Source organism: Hipposideros armiger, unplaced genomic scaffold, assembly GCF_001890085.2.
Source record: "Hipposideros armiger isolate ML-2016 unplaced genomic scaffold, ASM189008v1 scaffold_988, whole genome shotgun sequence".
Taxonomy (NCBI): Eukaryota; Metazoa; Chordata; class Mammalia; order Chiroptera; family Hipposideridae; genus Hipposideros; species Hipposideros armiger.
The window spans coordinates 229227-240680 of NW_017732338.1; the positions used below are offsets into that span (position 1 = coordinate 229227).

General features: G+C 47.0%; 3 protein-coding genes and 1 long non-coding RNA gene across 4 annotated transcripts in view; 1 reads left to right on the forward strand and 3 right to left on the reverse strand.

Moving 5' to 3' along the window:
• Positions 1 to 1846: 1846 nt before the first annotated feature.
• Positions 1847 to 5650, reverse strand: LOC109375769 (uncharacterized). Its single transcript, XR_002122653.1, has 4 exons — positions 5465 to 5650; positions 4744 to 4812; positions 3372 to 3577; positions 1847 to 2071 (listed from the first exon to the last, which is right to left on the reverse strand). It is a non-coding gene; the product is annotated as an uncharacterized LOC109375769 (long non-coding RNA).
• A 537-nt stretch (positions 5651 to 6187) lies between these two features.
• LOC109375710 (histone H2A type 1-like) lies at positions 6188 to 6575 on the forward strand. Its single transcript, XM_019631207.1, has one exon. It carries the CDS (start codon positions 6188 to 6190, stop codon positions 6482 to 6484), a length of 297 nt encoding a protein of 98 aa, XP_019486752.1. The 3' UTR covers positions 6485 to 6575.
• Positions 6576 to 7750: 1175 nt separating this feature from the next.
• H1-5 (H1.5 linker histone, cluster member) lies at positions 7751 to 8802 on the reverse strand. The gene has a single exon (XM_019631248.1). It carries the CDS (start codon positions 8714 to 8716, stop codon positions 7751 to 7753), a length of 966 nt encoding a protein of 321 aa, XP_019486793.1. The 5' UTR covers positions 8717 to 8802.
• A 1996-nt stretch (positions 8803 to 10798) lies between these two features.
• LOC109375740 (histone H3.1-like) overlaps positions 10799 to 11454 on the reverse strand; it is a 9213-nt gene continuing 8557 nt past the window's right edge. Inside the window, exon 3 of the mRNA XM_019631264.1 lies at positions 10799 to 11454. This exon is cut by the window's right edge and continues 1 nt beyond it. Coding sequence (XP_019486809.1) covers positions 11252 to 11454 — 203 coding nt within the window. The 3' untranslated portion in view covers positions 10799 to 11251.

Sequence of the window (11454 nt, forward strand, 5' to 3'; positions counted from 1 at the left end):
GCCTCATCTAATCAGTCGAAGGCCTGCTAGAACAAAACAGACAGACTCTCCCACAAGTAACAGGGTCCTGCCTGACTGGCTTCAAGCTGGGACATCGGTCTTCTGACTGTCTTGGACTCAAACTGAAATACTGGCTTTTGTTGGGTTTTGAACGTGCTGGCGTTGGAACTGGAACTGCTTCCTCAGCTATTCTGGGTCTGCAGTCTGCCAAATGCAAATGCAGGACTAATCAGCCTCTACAACCCCATGTGATTGCCGCTGATGAATCCCTATGTATGTATGTATGTATCTATCTATCTATCTGGTACACACACACTCTTGGTTCTGTTTCTCGGGAGGACCCTGACTCATACAATGATTAATAGAGATGAGGCGTGAGAACTGGATGGGCTGCCTAACTGCCTGCCATCCAGGCTGGTATTGGACAGAACCTGGGAAAGTTCCAATCCCCAGAGCAGACACACTCATGTAGGTCGCAGGGGTACACAGGTCCTGGGTAGAGAGGACGGGCAAAGAAGAATCCCTGTGCTTAGGACTTGGCTGGTGTGGACTCGCCGATGAAGACGGCTGAACCAACGGCCGTCACACACCAGCGAGGGAAGAGCAAGGGGGCATTCTGGGAAAACTGTAACGTTCTCACATGGTTGTCCAGCCCGCTGGGCTCACCCATTACAAGTGTGGACAATCGGAAGTATGGTCAGCAGATAGAATATCTACACAGATCCCTCCTACAGGAAGCTGCCCCCTGAAAGCAGCCTCGTGTGTGCTGCCTCCTCAGAACGCTGCTGGCACTGGGGTTTGGTCCCTACGCAGCCCTGAAATGATCAGAACAATGCGCCAATGAGAGCGCACTCCAGGTCACACCGTGCCTGCTCTGCCACCAGTCCCAGTTTACTTCATCTGTGTTTCCTAGCAGTCCATCAGAAGTTCTGCAGTGAGAGCCAACGACATCATTATGTTAGGTTCTCCAACGCTGAAAACAAACTGCATTGCCTTATCACATTACCCAGGAAGAATTACAGTGCAAAGATCAAATCCCCAAGGAAATTAGAATAAAATGTTACATTAAACGGTGGCCATGCCATCGACATCTCGTTTTGCTGTCTCCTTGGCCAGGTATCTCTCGGTGCCTGAGCCACATGGGGTTCGTTCTACACCTTTTCCCTAATTCCTTCTAAAATCTCTCCTACGGCTTTTTTTATAATCCAGGATCCAGTCAAGGTTTCGGTTTGGTGGTCATGGCCCTTCAGGCTCTCTTCGTCTCGCTGCCCTTCTGTTTCTGTCTTTCATGATGTCAGGTCAGGATGGCTCTCATTCTCAATCTATTTGTCTCCTCATGTGGGTTCTGGGCTCGCTTTGACAAGAGTGCCCCAAGGGAGCGACTGGGCTCCCCCCTGCACCAGAGAGCACACAGTGCCTGTGTCCCCACGACTTGGGATGCTGCGTTTGCTCACTACATCAAGACTGGTGCACTCAGATCCTTCTGTCCTTGTAAAGGTACTTTTCCCCCTTTGATTGACAGTACTGGGATGGTGATGCATTGCGCCCACAGATCCCCTGCTGTCCAGCAACCTCTCGCCAGCAGCCTGAGCCCCATGGCGATCCTTGCCTGAGCCAATGGCTGACACCATGGATTGCAAAGTGCTGACTCCCTCGTGTCACCATTCCTTCTGCATTTATTATCTGCTGTCTTCTGTGAACGAGAGCTTTTCCCCGCTCTTGTTTTTTGAGAATAATTATCTCATGGATTATTTTAAAATTTAATGTGTTACAGCTTATTACTAATACTCTTTTCATGCTCAAATCATCCCAACTTTAACTAGCAGCTGATGTACCTTANGACTGATTTAGCCTTGAAACTATAATCAATCACTCACACATTCACACTCTTTCACACAAAGATTGTTCGGTTAATTCCCGTTTACCTCGGTTAAATTCCTCGGGACCTTCCCTACCTCTTACCAGGTAGATTGCCGGCCCGTCCCAGGCCCTGCGCCTTGAAACCCTTGATGCAGACTCGAAGTCTTCCTTCCCTCTTCAAGCCCCACGGTTGCGCGCCAGATGTCACGTCCTGCGAGGCAAGGGCAGTGGGAAGTGAGAGGGGTGACACAGAGTTAAAGAGCACAAGACACAGAGATAAGGCTAAAGCGGGACCAGGGGGCATCAGCCTCGTGGACTGAGCCTTGAATCGGGCCGACGCATGGCTTTTACTGAGATACTTTCAAGGAAGTGAAACTGGGTTACTCAAAGACCCGTGTGTCACGTGCCTTAAGGCTGTTTTCCATTAACCAGCTCCCATGGTACTCCAACATATACTGTGCCGTCACACAGCCTGCATAGCCCACAGGACAGCGCCACTGTGCTGCGTCCTATACAAATTAAGGGAGATAACTGATATCATTCCACCGGGTCTCGGCATTCCGACACTTCCTCAGAACCTTTTGGGTCAGGGGTTAGTGTGTGGGGCAGGGCGGTTGTGGATGTAGCTGTAAGGCAATGATTTTCCTAGATCTGTACCAAGTACCACAGGGGGCACAGGAAGTTATTGTAAATAGTGTGTGAACTTTGGTGTTTAAAATGCTGAAACAGAGAGTGAAAATATCATTCTTTTTATGTTCTTTAAATCTTTCTGATTAAGTAGCAGGTCATTAAGGCTCCACTAACATTTCCCAAATGCACCCCACCCCCTTTCAACTTGATAATAAAGAACAGGTCTCAAGCTCAATATAATAGGCAGCAACAGCATGACTGGAATTGAAAAATACTGGGGTTTTAAAAAAATATATTGTTGCATAGCTACTTTCTGTTTATAGTCAGAGGTAGAAATGTTCTACTAGGGTAGTGATCTAAAGTTGTCTTTTGAAATACATTGATTTTATTTTCTAAAGAGTATGTTTAAAGAAAAATATTAAGTAAATAATACTCTAGATTACACCCAGATACAGCAAAAGGAAGAAAAAATTGGAATAGTGGAACTCAAATAACTGAACAATACTGAGTAAATATATGCAATGTCACAAGAGTAAATGACAGAATACTATTGTTATAGTTCTACATAAATTATATATGCTATATAAATGTGTAACCATATATTAATATAATACCAATTATTTTCTTATGTACAAAAGATATCATATATAATAATTTATATTATATTAAGCTATATTTAATATTAACTGCTGTAGGAATCGGGACGGAGTAAATACTCTGGAATGTGGCAATCTGGGAAGGTTCTTGGAAAAGGTATAATAAGGTTCGACCTTGAAAGCAAAAATTGTTACGATTTAGTAGGTATATGCACATTATCAACTAAATATGTTATGTAACACATTAGTCCAAAATTCAGTAGCGTGTCAGCAAACATTTATTACCTGAGTTTCAGAGGGTCAGGGATGTGGGAACAGCTTAGCTGGGTTGTTCTGGTTCAGGGTCTCTCACGAGATTACAGTCAAGAAATGCTTGACTGGAGCTGGAGCTTCCAAGGTCCAAGAAGAGGGTCCCTTCTGATGCAGTTAGCTGGAGGCCTGTTCTCCATGAGTCTCTGTGGGGTCACTCATCCTGGGCTGGATTCCTTCTTCTGAAGCAAGTAGTCCAAGAAAGAGTGGGAATGATCAAGAAGGAAGTCTCTGATTTAACCTCGGAAGTGACCTACCATCACTTCTACCACACATCCTGTTGACCAACCCTGCTACAGTGTAAGGATTCCACAAGGGCGCAAATATCAGTAGGTGGGGTCTCTGGGTGCCAGCCTAGAGGCCGCTTCCCACACGAGGCTCAGGGCATTGTGCCTCTCAACCCTCCCAGCCATCAGCATCACCTGGGGAATTTCAAATATCCCTGATGACCAGCACCTTCTCTGGTCAATTACATCGGAATCTCTGGGGTTGGGGCTAGGTACTGTGATATTTTTTTCAAAGTACCACCAGCAATTCTGATGCATAATTGAAGCTGAGTATCACTGGGTGCAGGAGTGAACAGAAAACTGACTGATGGCCATTTCATTATCATCATTATATGGATAAACAACAGCCATAAAGTGCGCTTCATGTGAGCCTAGCATTAGTTAACTTCTTCACTTCATCAGCAACATCACCAACTTTATATTCAATGTTGACTGGTCTAGTAAAGAAATGAATATTAAGCCCCGTAAACATTCTATTTGTGTTCCCAGCCACCTTTTCCAGGAAAGACACCCACTGGCTTATGTCTGCAGATTTGGCTTAACTGTTCTTTGCTCCCTTAGCTCATAAATTCAGCCCAAATTTTGTGCTTTTCCCACAGCCTAAGGCCTCCTGTCTTTTGATGGGAAAAGGAAAACAGGTAGAAAAACAATAAAGATGTTGGCATTTAAGATCTTATCTGACAGCGTATAGAATGCAAGGGACTTGTATTTATTTCCACATTGATTCCTGGAGAAGCCGTCATCTCTGTAATTCCTGCCTAATCAGTGGGAGACTGCTTCCCTGCCACTGTCCTTCAGGGTTCAGAGATTGCCTTTTCACTTAGAATTTCCCCCTTATTAGTGAAATTAAGAAAGCTGACTTCCATTCTCAAACTTCTCCCCAAGTAAACTTGACAATGTGAAAATCGCAGTGAACAAGAGACGCCATCCTAAAAGAGGTGAAATATTAAAGTGAGTATAGAACATGTACAGAAGGCAAGGTAGAAAAATTCAAACTGCGGGAGGAACGTCTGGATGCAGCGATGACCATCCCTAACTGGTGAAAAGAGGTGCGGGATTACCTCGCTTCCAAGTTCCTCTTCCTCCACCTGCATCCCAACACCACTGGGTTCTTCTGTGCAAACAAAGGCCTAGAGATGCCCAAACGGCACATATCAGCACTGACATTACAAAATAAGCGAAAGGAAACACAACCTGGGGAGTTTCCTTTAAATCAATTGATATATTTATAGGGGGTGCGGGGAAGGGGGGTTTGCTGGGGTAACCTGTAAAGCAGCGGTTCTCAACCTTCCTAATGCTGCGACCCCTTAATTACAGTTCATCATGTTGTGGTGACCCCCAACCATAAAATTATTTTCATTGCTACTCTATAACTGTAAGTTTGCTGTTATGAATCATAATGTTAATATCTTTTTGCTTTCCGATTGTCTTAGGCGACCCCTGTGAAAGGGTCATTCGACCCCCAGGTTGAGAACCGCAGCTGAGTGTAAAGGAAGTTTACCTTCTAATGATTCTCAGTAGGAGTTGGTAATTTTTTTTTTTTCATCTTAAAGAGCGTCATAAGTTTTCTGGTCAGCAAAGGATTTACTCAGCGGGGGACTCTAAACCATTAAATTCAGTCTGGATGTTAAGTTAAAGCAGCACGCTAAAATTTGTGAGGTGTTCAATATTTGTAATGTTAAAAATGTTAACAGATAAATTTATTTTAAACATACATATCAAATGGGACTTTTTCGACTAAGCGTTTACAAGGTTTACAGATTGAAAATTGCCTTTACCTACCTCTTCTGTAGGATAAAATAAGTGACAGTTCTCTCTGGAAAACATGGGTGGCTCTGAAAAGAGCCTTTGGAGCGCGAGTCTACTTGGCGCTGGTGTACTTGGTGACGGCCTTGGTGCCCTCGGACACGGCGTGCTTGGCCAGCTCCCCGGGCAGCAGCAGGCGCACGGCCGTCTGGATCTCCCGGGACGTGANAGTGATGTGCCTCATGGAACCTCATTAAAATGGACCTGTGCAGGCTGGAGTGCTCCAGGCTCCCGGCACTTGGCACATGCACTTGAGGGGCACCCGTGGTGCACGGATCAGTCCTTTGCTTTCTCTTTAAATTGCTGAGTGGGGCTCCATTGTGTGGAACGTGTCCATTTGGTTCATCCATTTCCCAGTTAAAGAATATTGGGTTGTTTCCAGTTCGTTGGTGACTGTAGAGAAAGCTGCTGAAACCACCCATGTGCAGCTTTGGTGTGTGTGGAGCTTTCTGTGCAGCTGGGTCAGCACCAGGGGTGAATTGCTGGGCCCTGTGCTTCATGTTACGGGAGCCCGCCAGCGGAGGAATTTGCAATCCTAGACTTTACACAACTGCCTGGGGAGTCCTGTCACCCTGACAGGGCGGGTAGGCAGATAGAGCTGAGCAGCAGCAGGAGGGAACTAGCCCTGGTCAGGACGCCCCTGGCTGCAGCTCCTACCTGGGTCAAGACCCCTTACAGCTGCCCTCACTGAGGTCACCGATGCCTCACTGGCCCAGCAGGACTCCAGGTCCCACCTGCCCTCAATCAGTGGGGTGTGTTGNGGCCGTGCTGGAGTACCTGACGGCCGAGATCCTGGAGCTGGCGGGCAACGCGGCCCGCGACAACAAGAAGACGCGCATCATCCCGCGCCACCTGCAGCTGGCCATCCGCAACGACGAGGAGCTCAACAAGCTGCTGGGCAAGGTCACCATCGCGCAGGGCGGCGTCCTGCCCAACATCCAGGCCGTGCTGCTGCCCAAGAAGACCGAGAGCCACCACAAGGCCAAGGGCAAGTAGAGGCCCGCTTCCTCGGCGGCAGCTCTAGCAGGTCCACTCCAAACCAAAGGTTCTTTTCAGAGCCACCCACCTTTGCAGTGAAAGCGCTCGCATTGCCTCAACTTAACCTTGTCATTGAAAGGGACATTTGCCGCAGTTGGTCAGTAGGTGTCAGTACTTACGCTGCAGAGGGGCAAGGAACTATCCGCTTGAAAATGATAATTCAAACAAGTTACTATTAGCCCACCAAAATGGATGCAGAGAGATACTTGATCACAGGTAATTAAGGCCGTCGGTGCGCCTGGCTTAGAATGTTAAAAGCTTAGCTAGCGCATAGTGGTCCCGCAGTCAGTCCTCCACAGAGAGAGCAAGCAACGTGTTAGAAACCAGACTTCTGAGCCACTTAAGGGATTTTTAGAAAAGCGCTGGGACACCAGTTTATCCTAACCCTTCAGCAGTGTGCACTGGAAATTCACGTAACTAATTTGGCAAGCGGTTTCAGTAAGCAGCCACTTCAGATAGATGATCTGGGGACACAGTATTCTGGAGCGCTCCTCGTGGCTTACGTGGAGTGTGTAAAACATCCTTGTAACTATATAGCATTCACTATATGACGCTTGAGATGTACACGATTTTTTAATGAGGCCTTCAGGACAATTTTTAAAATACCTCACCAGCTCGTGTTCTTGTTGTCTTAGTTCAAAAGGAAAAAAAATTCAGTCTGTACCTCCCCAACCTACAACCTCAACATTGTTTTTAGTTTACTAGTTAATGTAAATCATCAGTGAGTCAAGTGCAGTGACAAAACCTTGTGGCAAATGTGAAAAAGCATCAAAATTCGGAGGCACCAAAAACAAAACCAGTAAAGCTTCCTCCCCACCATACAAAGTTACTCATCACAGTATATATAGCACGGGGTTTTGTTCTTATACATAAGCACCTATGTTCAAAAATCAAAATAAACAGCCTGCCGTTTTTAATCTTAGATCTTTTTTAAGAGTTTTACAGATGGGGTTGGCACATCCAGTATCTATGGCTTTAGAATCTAAAACTAAATAAAGCACCTGTGTTCACTCATGTTTGTCGGTTTCATTTTATAAATACCGAAAATGAAAACCTTCATTAGGAATACAAGTAGAAAACGACGGGGTTGCTCCGGGGAGAAGTAAACCAACCACCGCCCCCACGCTGCTGACGACGCACTGCAGTGCACAGCTGTTTCTAGAGGTCTCTGGGTGGCTCTGAAAAGAGCCTTTGGGTTTTGTCGCCGTTTGAAAGAGCAGCTTCCTACTTCTTTTTCGGAGCCGCCTTCTTGGCCTTGGCGGCTTTAGGCTTGGCAGCCTTGGGCTTGGCGGCTTTCGGTTTGGCCGCCTTGGGCTTCACCGCCTTGGGCTTGGCCGGGCTCTTGGCCGCCTTCTTGGGCTTGGCGGCAGCCTTGGCCTTCTTGGGGCTCTTGGCCACCTTCTTGACGCCGGCGGAAGCGGGCTTCTTCACTTTCTTAGGAGTCTTCTTCACGGCTTTCTTCGCCCCCGCAGCCTTCTTGGGCTTCTTGGGGGTGGACCCCGCAGGCTTCCTGAGCTTGGCGGCGCCCGCCTTCTTGGGCTTGGGCTTGGCCTCCCCAGAGGCCGCCTTCTTGTTGAGCTTGAAGGAGCCCGAGGCGCCTGTGCCCTTGGTCTGCACCAGGGTGCCCTTGCTCACCAGGGTCTTGAGGCCCAGCTTGATGCGGCTGTTGTTCTTGTCCACGTCGTAGCCGGCGGCCGCCAGCGCCTTCTTGAGCGCGGCCAGCGACACGCCGCTGCGCTCCTTGGAGGCAGCCACGGCCTTGGTGATGAGCTCGGACACCGGGGGCCCGGACGCCTTGCGCTTGGCGGCCCCGCCCGCCGCCTTCTTGGCCGCCTTCTTCTTGGCGGGAGCCTTCTCCACCGGCGCCGGAGCGGCCGTTTCAGCAGGAGCGGTTTCCGACATGGCAATAGGAGTAGCTGCCAAAGAAAGAGATTCAAAATCCAAAGAGAGAGTTCGCAGTACTGCCTGGCTCCGGCTCGGGCTTATATAAGCCGGGGCTGCGCTGTGATTGGTGGGGCGTCCGATCCACCGCCCTCGGGCGGCCGCCTCTCGAGGTTGGACTCCTAAAATGTGTTTCTTAGTCCCAAAAAATCTGATTAAATGACGAAAACAATGGTACAGAATTTGACGCTTTGAAGCTCCAAAGGTGGAAAACAGCCCCCAGGTCCACATACTTGTCTGTGTTTTCATGAATCACACGCAACTGGTGAAAGATATTTTTCTAAAATCCCTTCAGCTTTCCATAGGAATCCATGAGCTTAGGGCATCCTGCTACTTAGCGGCATGTTGCAATAAATTTCTACTAATTATCAAGTCAACGTTTTCTAAAAGGCTTTGTCTCTAAGTTTGGTCTTTGATTTTTGCAGGAGGAAAGACACTAGGATCTTTGGTTTGGGCATAAACTTTATTTCTAACAGTAGCAAGTAACACAAGCGCAGGGCCTGCTTAGCCCCACACTAGCCACATAGGCCTTACTTTAAAAACCGGTTCTACTTCTTAGGTGTTTCAGCGCCAGTGTCTTTAGGGACAGGTATTTTGCATCTTGGAAATGTTCGGTTGCCAGAGTGTCTCCTACCTTGCAGCAGGAATAATAACAATTGCTTTGTCTTCAGGTTCCAAAGACCTGGATTCAAATTCAAACTTAAATTTGGTGGTTTTGATGGAGATGTGTTCTCTTTAGTTCCTAAGCAAATCCATTAAAATAAGGATGAAAAATGCTTAGCCCAGATAATGTTTTAGAACAACTCTGAAACCTGTTAAAAATTATTCAAGGGCTTTCAGGAGCTCTCAAAAGCACAATCTGTTTAGCTGCCACCGGACTTTATCAGGTTTTCCAAGTGCTTTTCTCAATGTCTTCATTCAAACTCCTCATCCCCATCAACATTTAACGAATTGCAGTCAGGAACACTGGGGGAAGTAGCCAACACACTTCTCTCTAGGAGTTCCTGGAGTTGAAACTATAGCCAACTACAGCCAAACTGGACAGCGGCCTGTTTTTGTATGGCCCTCAGGGTAAAAATGGTTTTTAGATTTTTAAATTGTGTTAGAAAAAGAATGTGACAGAGTTCATATATGACCAGCAAAACCTACAATCTGGCACCTTTGCTGTGTTTTAAACGCATTCACATAGTCGCAGATTGTGGTATATTGCTACAAGCTGCCTCTTTCAGAACAATGCAAATCAAGAACTAAAGAAAAGGAGATCCTAAAAAGAAAGCGTTCTAACCAGTCGTTTCCCATTGTTTTAATCATGTAACATTTAGAAGATCTGGGGGGAATCCCTCCATGCTTATGGTGCAGGACAGGGAATTGTAACAATGAGGTAACGTACACTGAGCATTTACAAAATGCCAGGAACTAACCTAAGGATGCTCTACAGATTCCCATTAATGTGCCACATTTACAGCTATATAAGCTAAGACCCAGAGAGAAGATGGGTGACTTGCCAAAGGTCATATAGCTCATTGTTGGCAGATGTTTGAATGTAGACCATCTGGTCCTGGGCCTATATGTTGGGAAAGTCCTAGAAGGGGTGGTGCGAGAACAAGCTTTGAAGCTTGGAACAGGCAGCAAGTTGTCTTTAGGCCTGAAAGCCACTAAAGGAGCTCGACTAATTTGTAGGAAAAGGCTTCTGGCCTCATCAGTTAGACTTTTCTGAATCAATTCTGAGATTTCTCAAAAAGCTTTACAAGGAGCCAATGGTTTAGGTATAAGCCTCTCTCTGGAAGGCAAATCCAAAAAACGGGAAGGAAGGGAAGGCCCAGATGGCTGACCTGCCAGAAAACACTCAGAACTGCCCTGTGGAACTGCTACCTCCTGGAGTCAGCATGTGTATCCAAAACGATAAGCAGCAAAATGAGGCCCTGACAGTCATATAATACGAACAGCATGTGAGGAGACTAAAAACATGGAAATACGGGACACAGCCAAGTTTGGTTAGAAAGTCCCTGTTTTAAGTGTGGAAACAAGGAAGATTCAAAATGGCAACTCGGATTTCATCCGTAGTGTGATTCGTATTTGAAAACAAAAAAAAAAATCATGGAACTCCATGACATACTGACAAGCACATTTTTAAAACACTTGTGCAAGTATTTTAACATAAGATTCTCAGAACCATAGGGAGCTCATTCTAATACATGACACCTTGCAGGTCCATCACCCATTTCCCAGTCACATACACAAAGCCCACAGCATCCACCTTTTCAATATTACATGGAAACAAAAGCTATCCAGATTTTACTTTATTTTTTTACTTTTATTCTATTCCTTTTGTTTCCTAAAAGCTTTCCAGAGTCTAAGCACTGACTGCACCTTGCCACACGAAAGCAAAAGGGCTACTTCTGGAGGTAAAGCGCTGGAATACTCTAGCTATTAATAAGCCGCATTTCTACTTGTATAACCCATTAAACTTCTGTAAGGTTTGGGCCCGTCTTTCCTAATCACTTGTTGCACTCGAGGGTGTTTGACTTTCCAAATGACCGTCACTGCTCAATGGCTATCCAGAAACTGCTCCTCACGGGGCCAGTACGAGTGGGTCGGCCAGCGGAAGCTGTTTGGTTTACAAGACACACTAGAGTGTGGTGACTCGGTTACTGAGGACTACACCGCAGTTCATATGGCGCTGCCATTTCTTCTCTGTAAGCTAACAGCCCTTTCCCGTTGAGAATTGAGGGGCTCTGAAAAGAGCCTTTAGGGGTAGCGCACATGCCAATTGGGGAACGAGATTTACGCTCGCTCCCCGCGGATGCGGCGCGCCAGCTGGATGTCCTTGGGCATGATGGTGACGCGCTTGGCGTGGATGGCGCACAGGTTGGTGTCCTCGAACAGCCCCACCAGGTACGCCTCGCACGCCTCCTGCAGCGCCATCACCGCCGAGCTCTGGAAGCGCAGGTCCGTCTTGAAGTCCTGCGCGATCTCGCGCACCAGCC

What these genes read in the sequence shown, in the direction of transcription:
- H1-5 (XM_019631248.1), bottom strand. Translation starts at nt 8,716, where the DNA reads ATGAAAACACAGACAAGTATGTGGACCTGGGGGCTGTTTTCCACCTTT.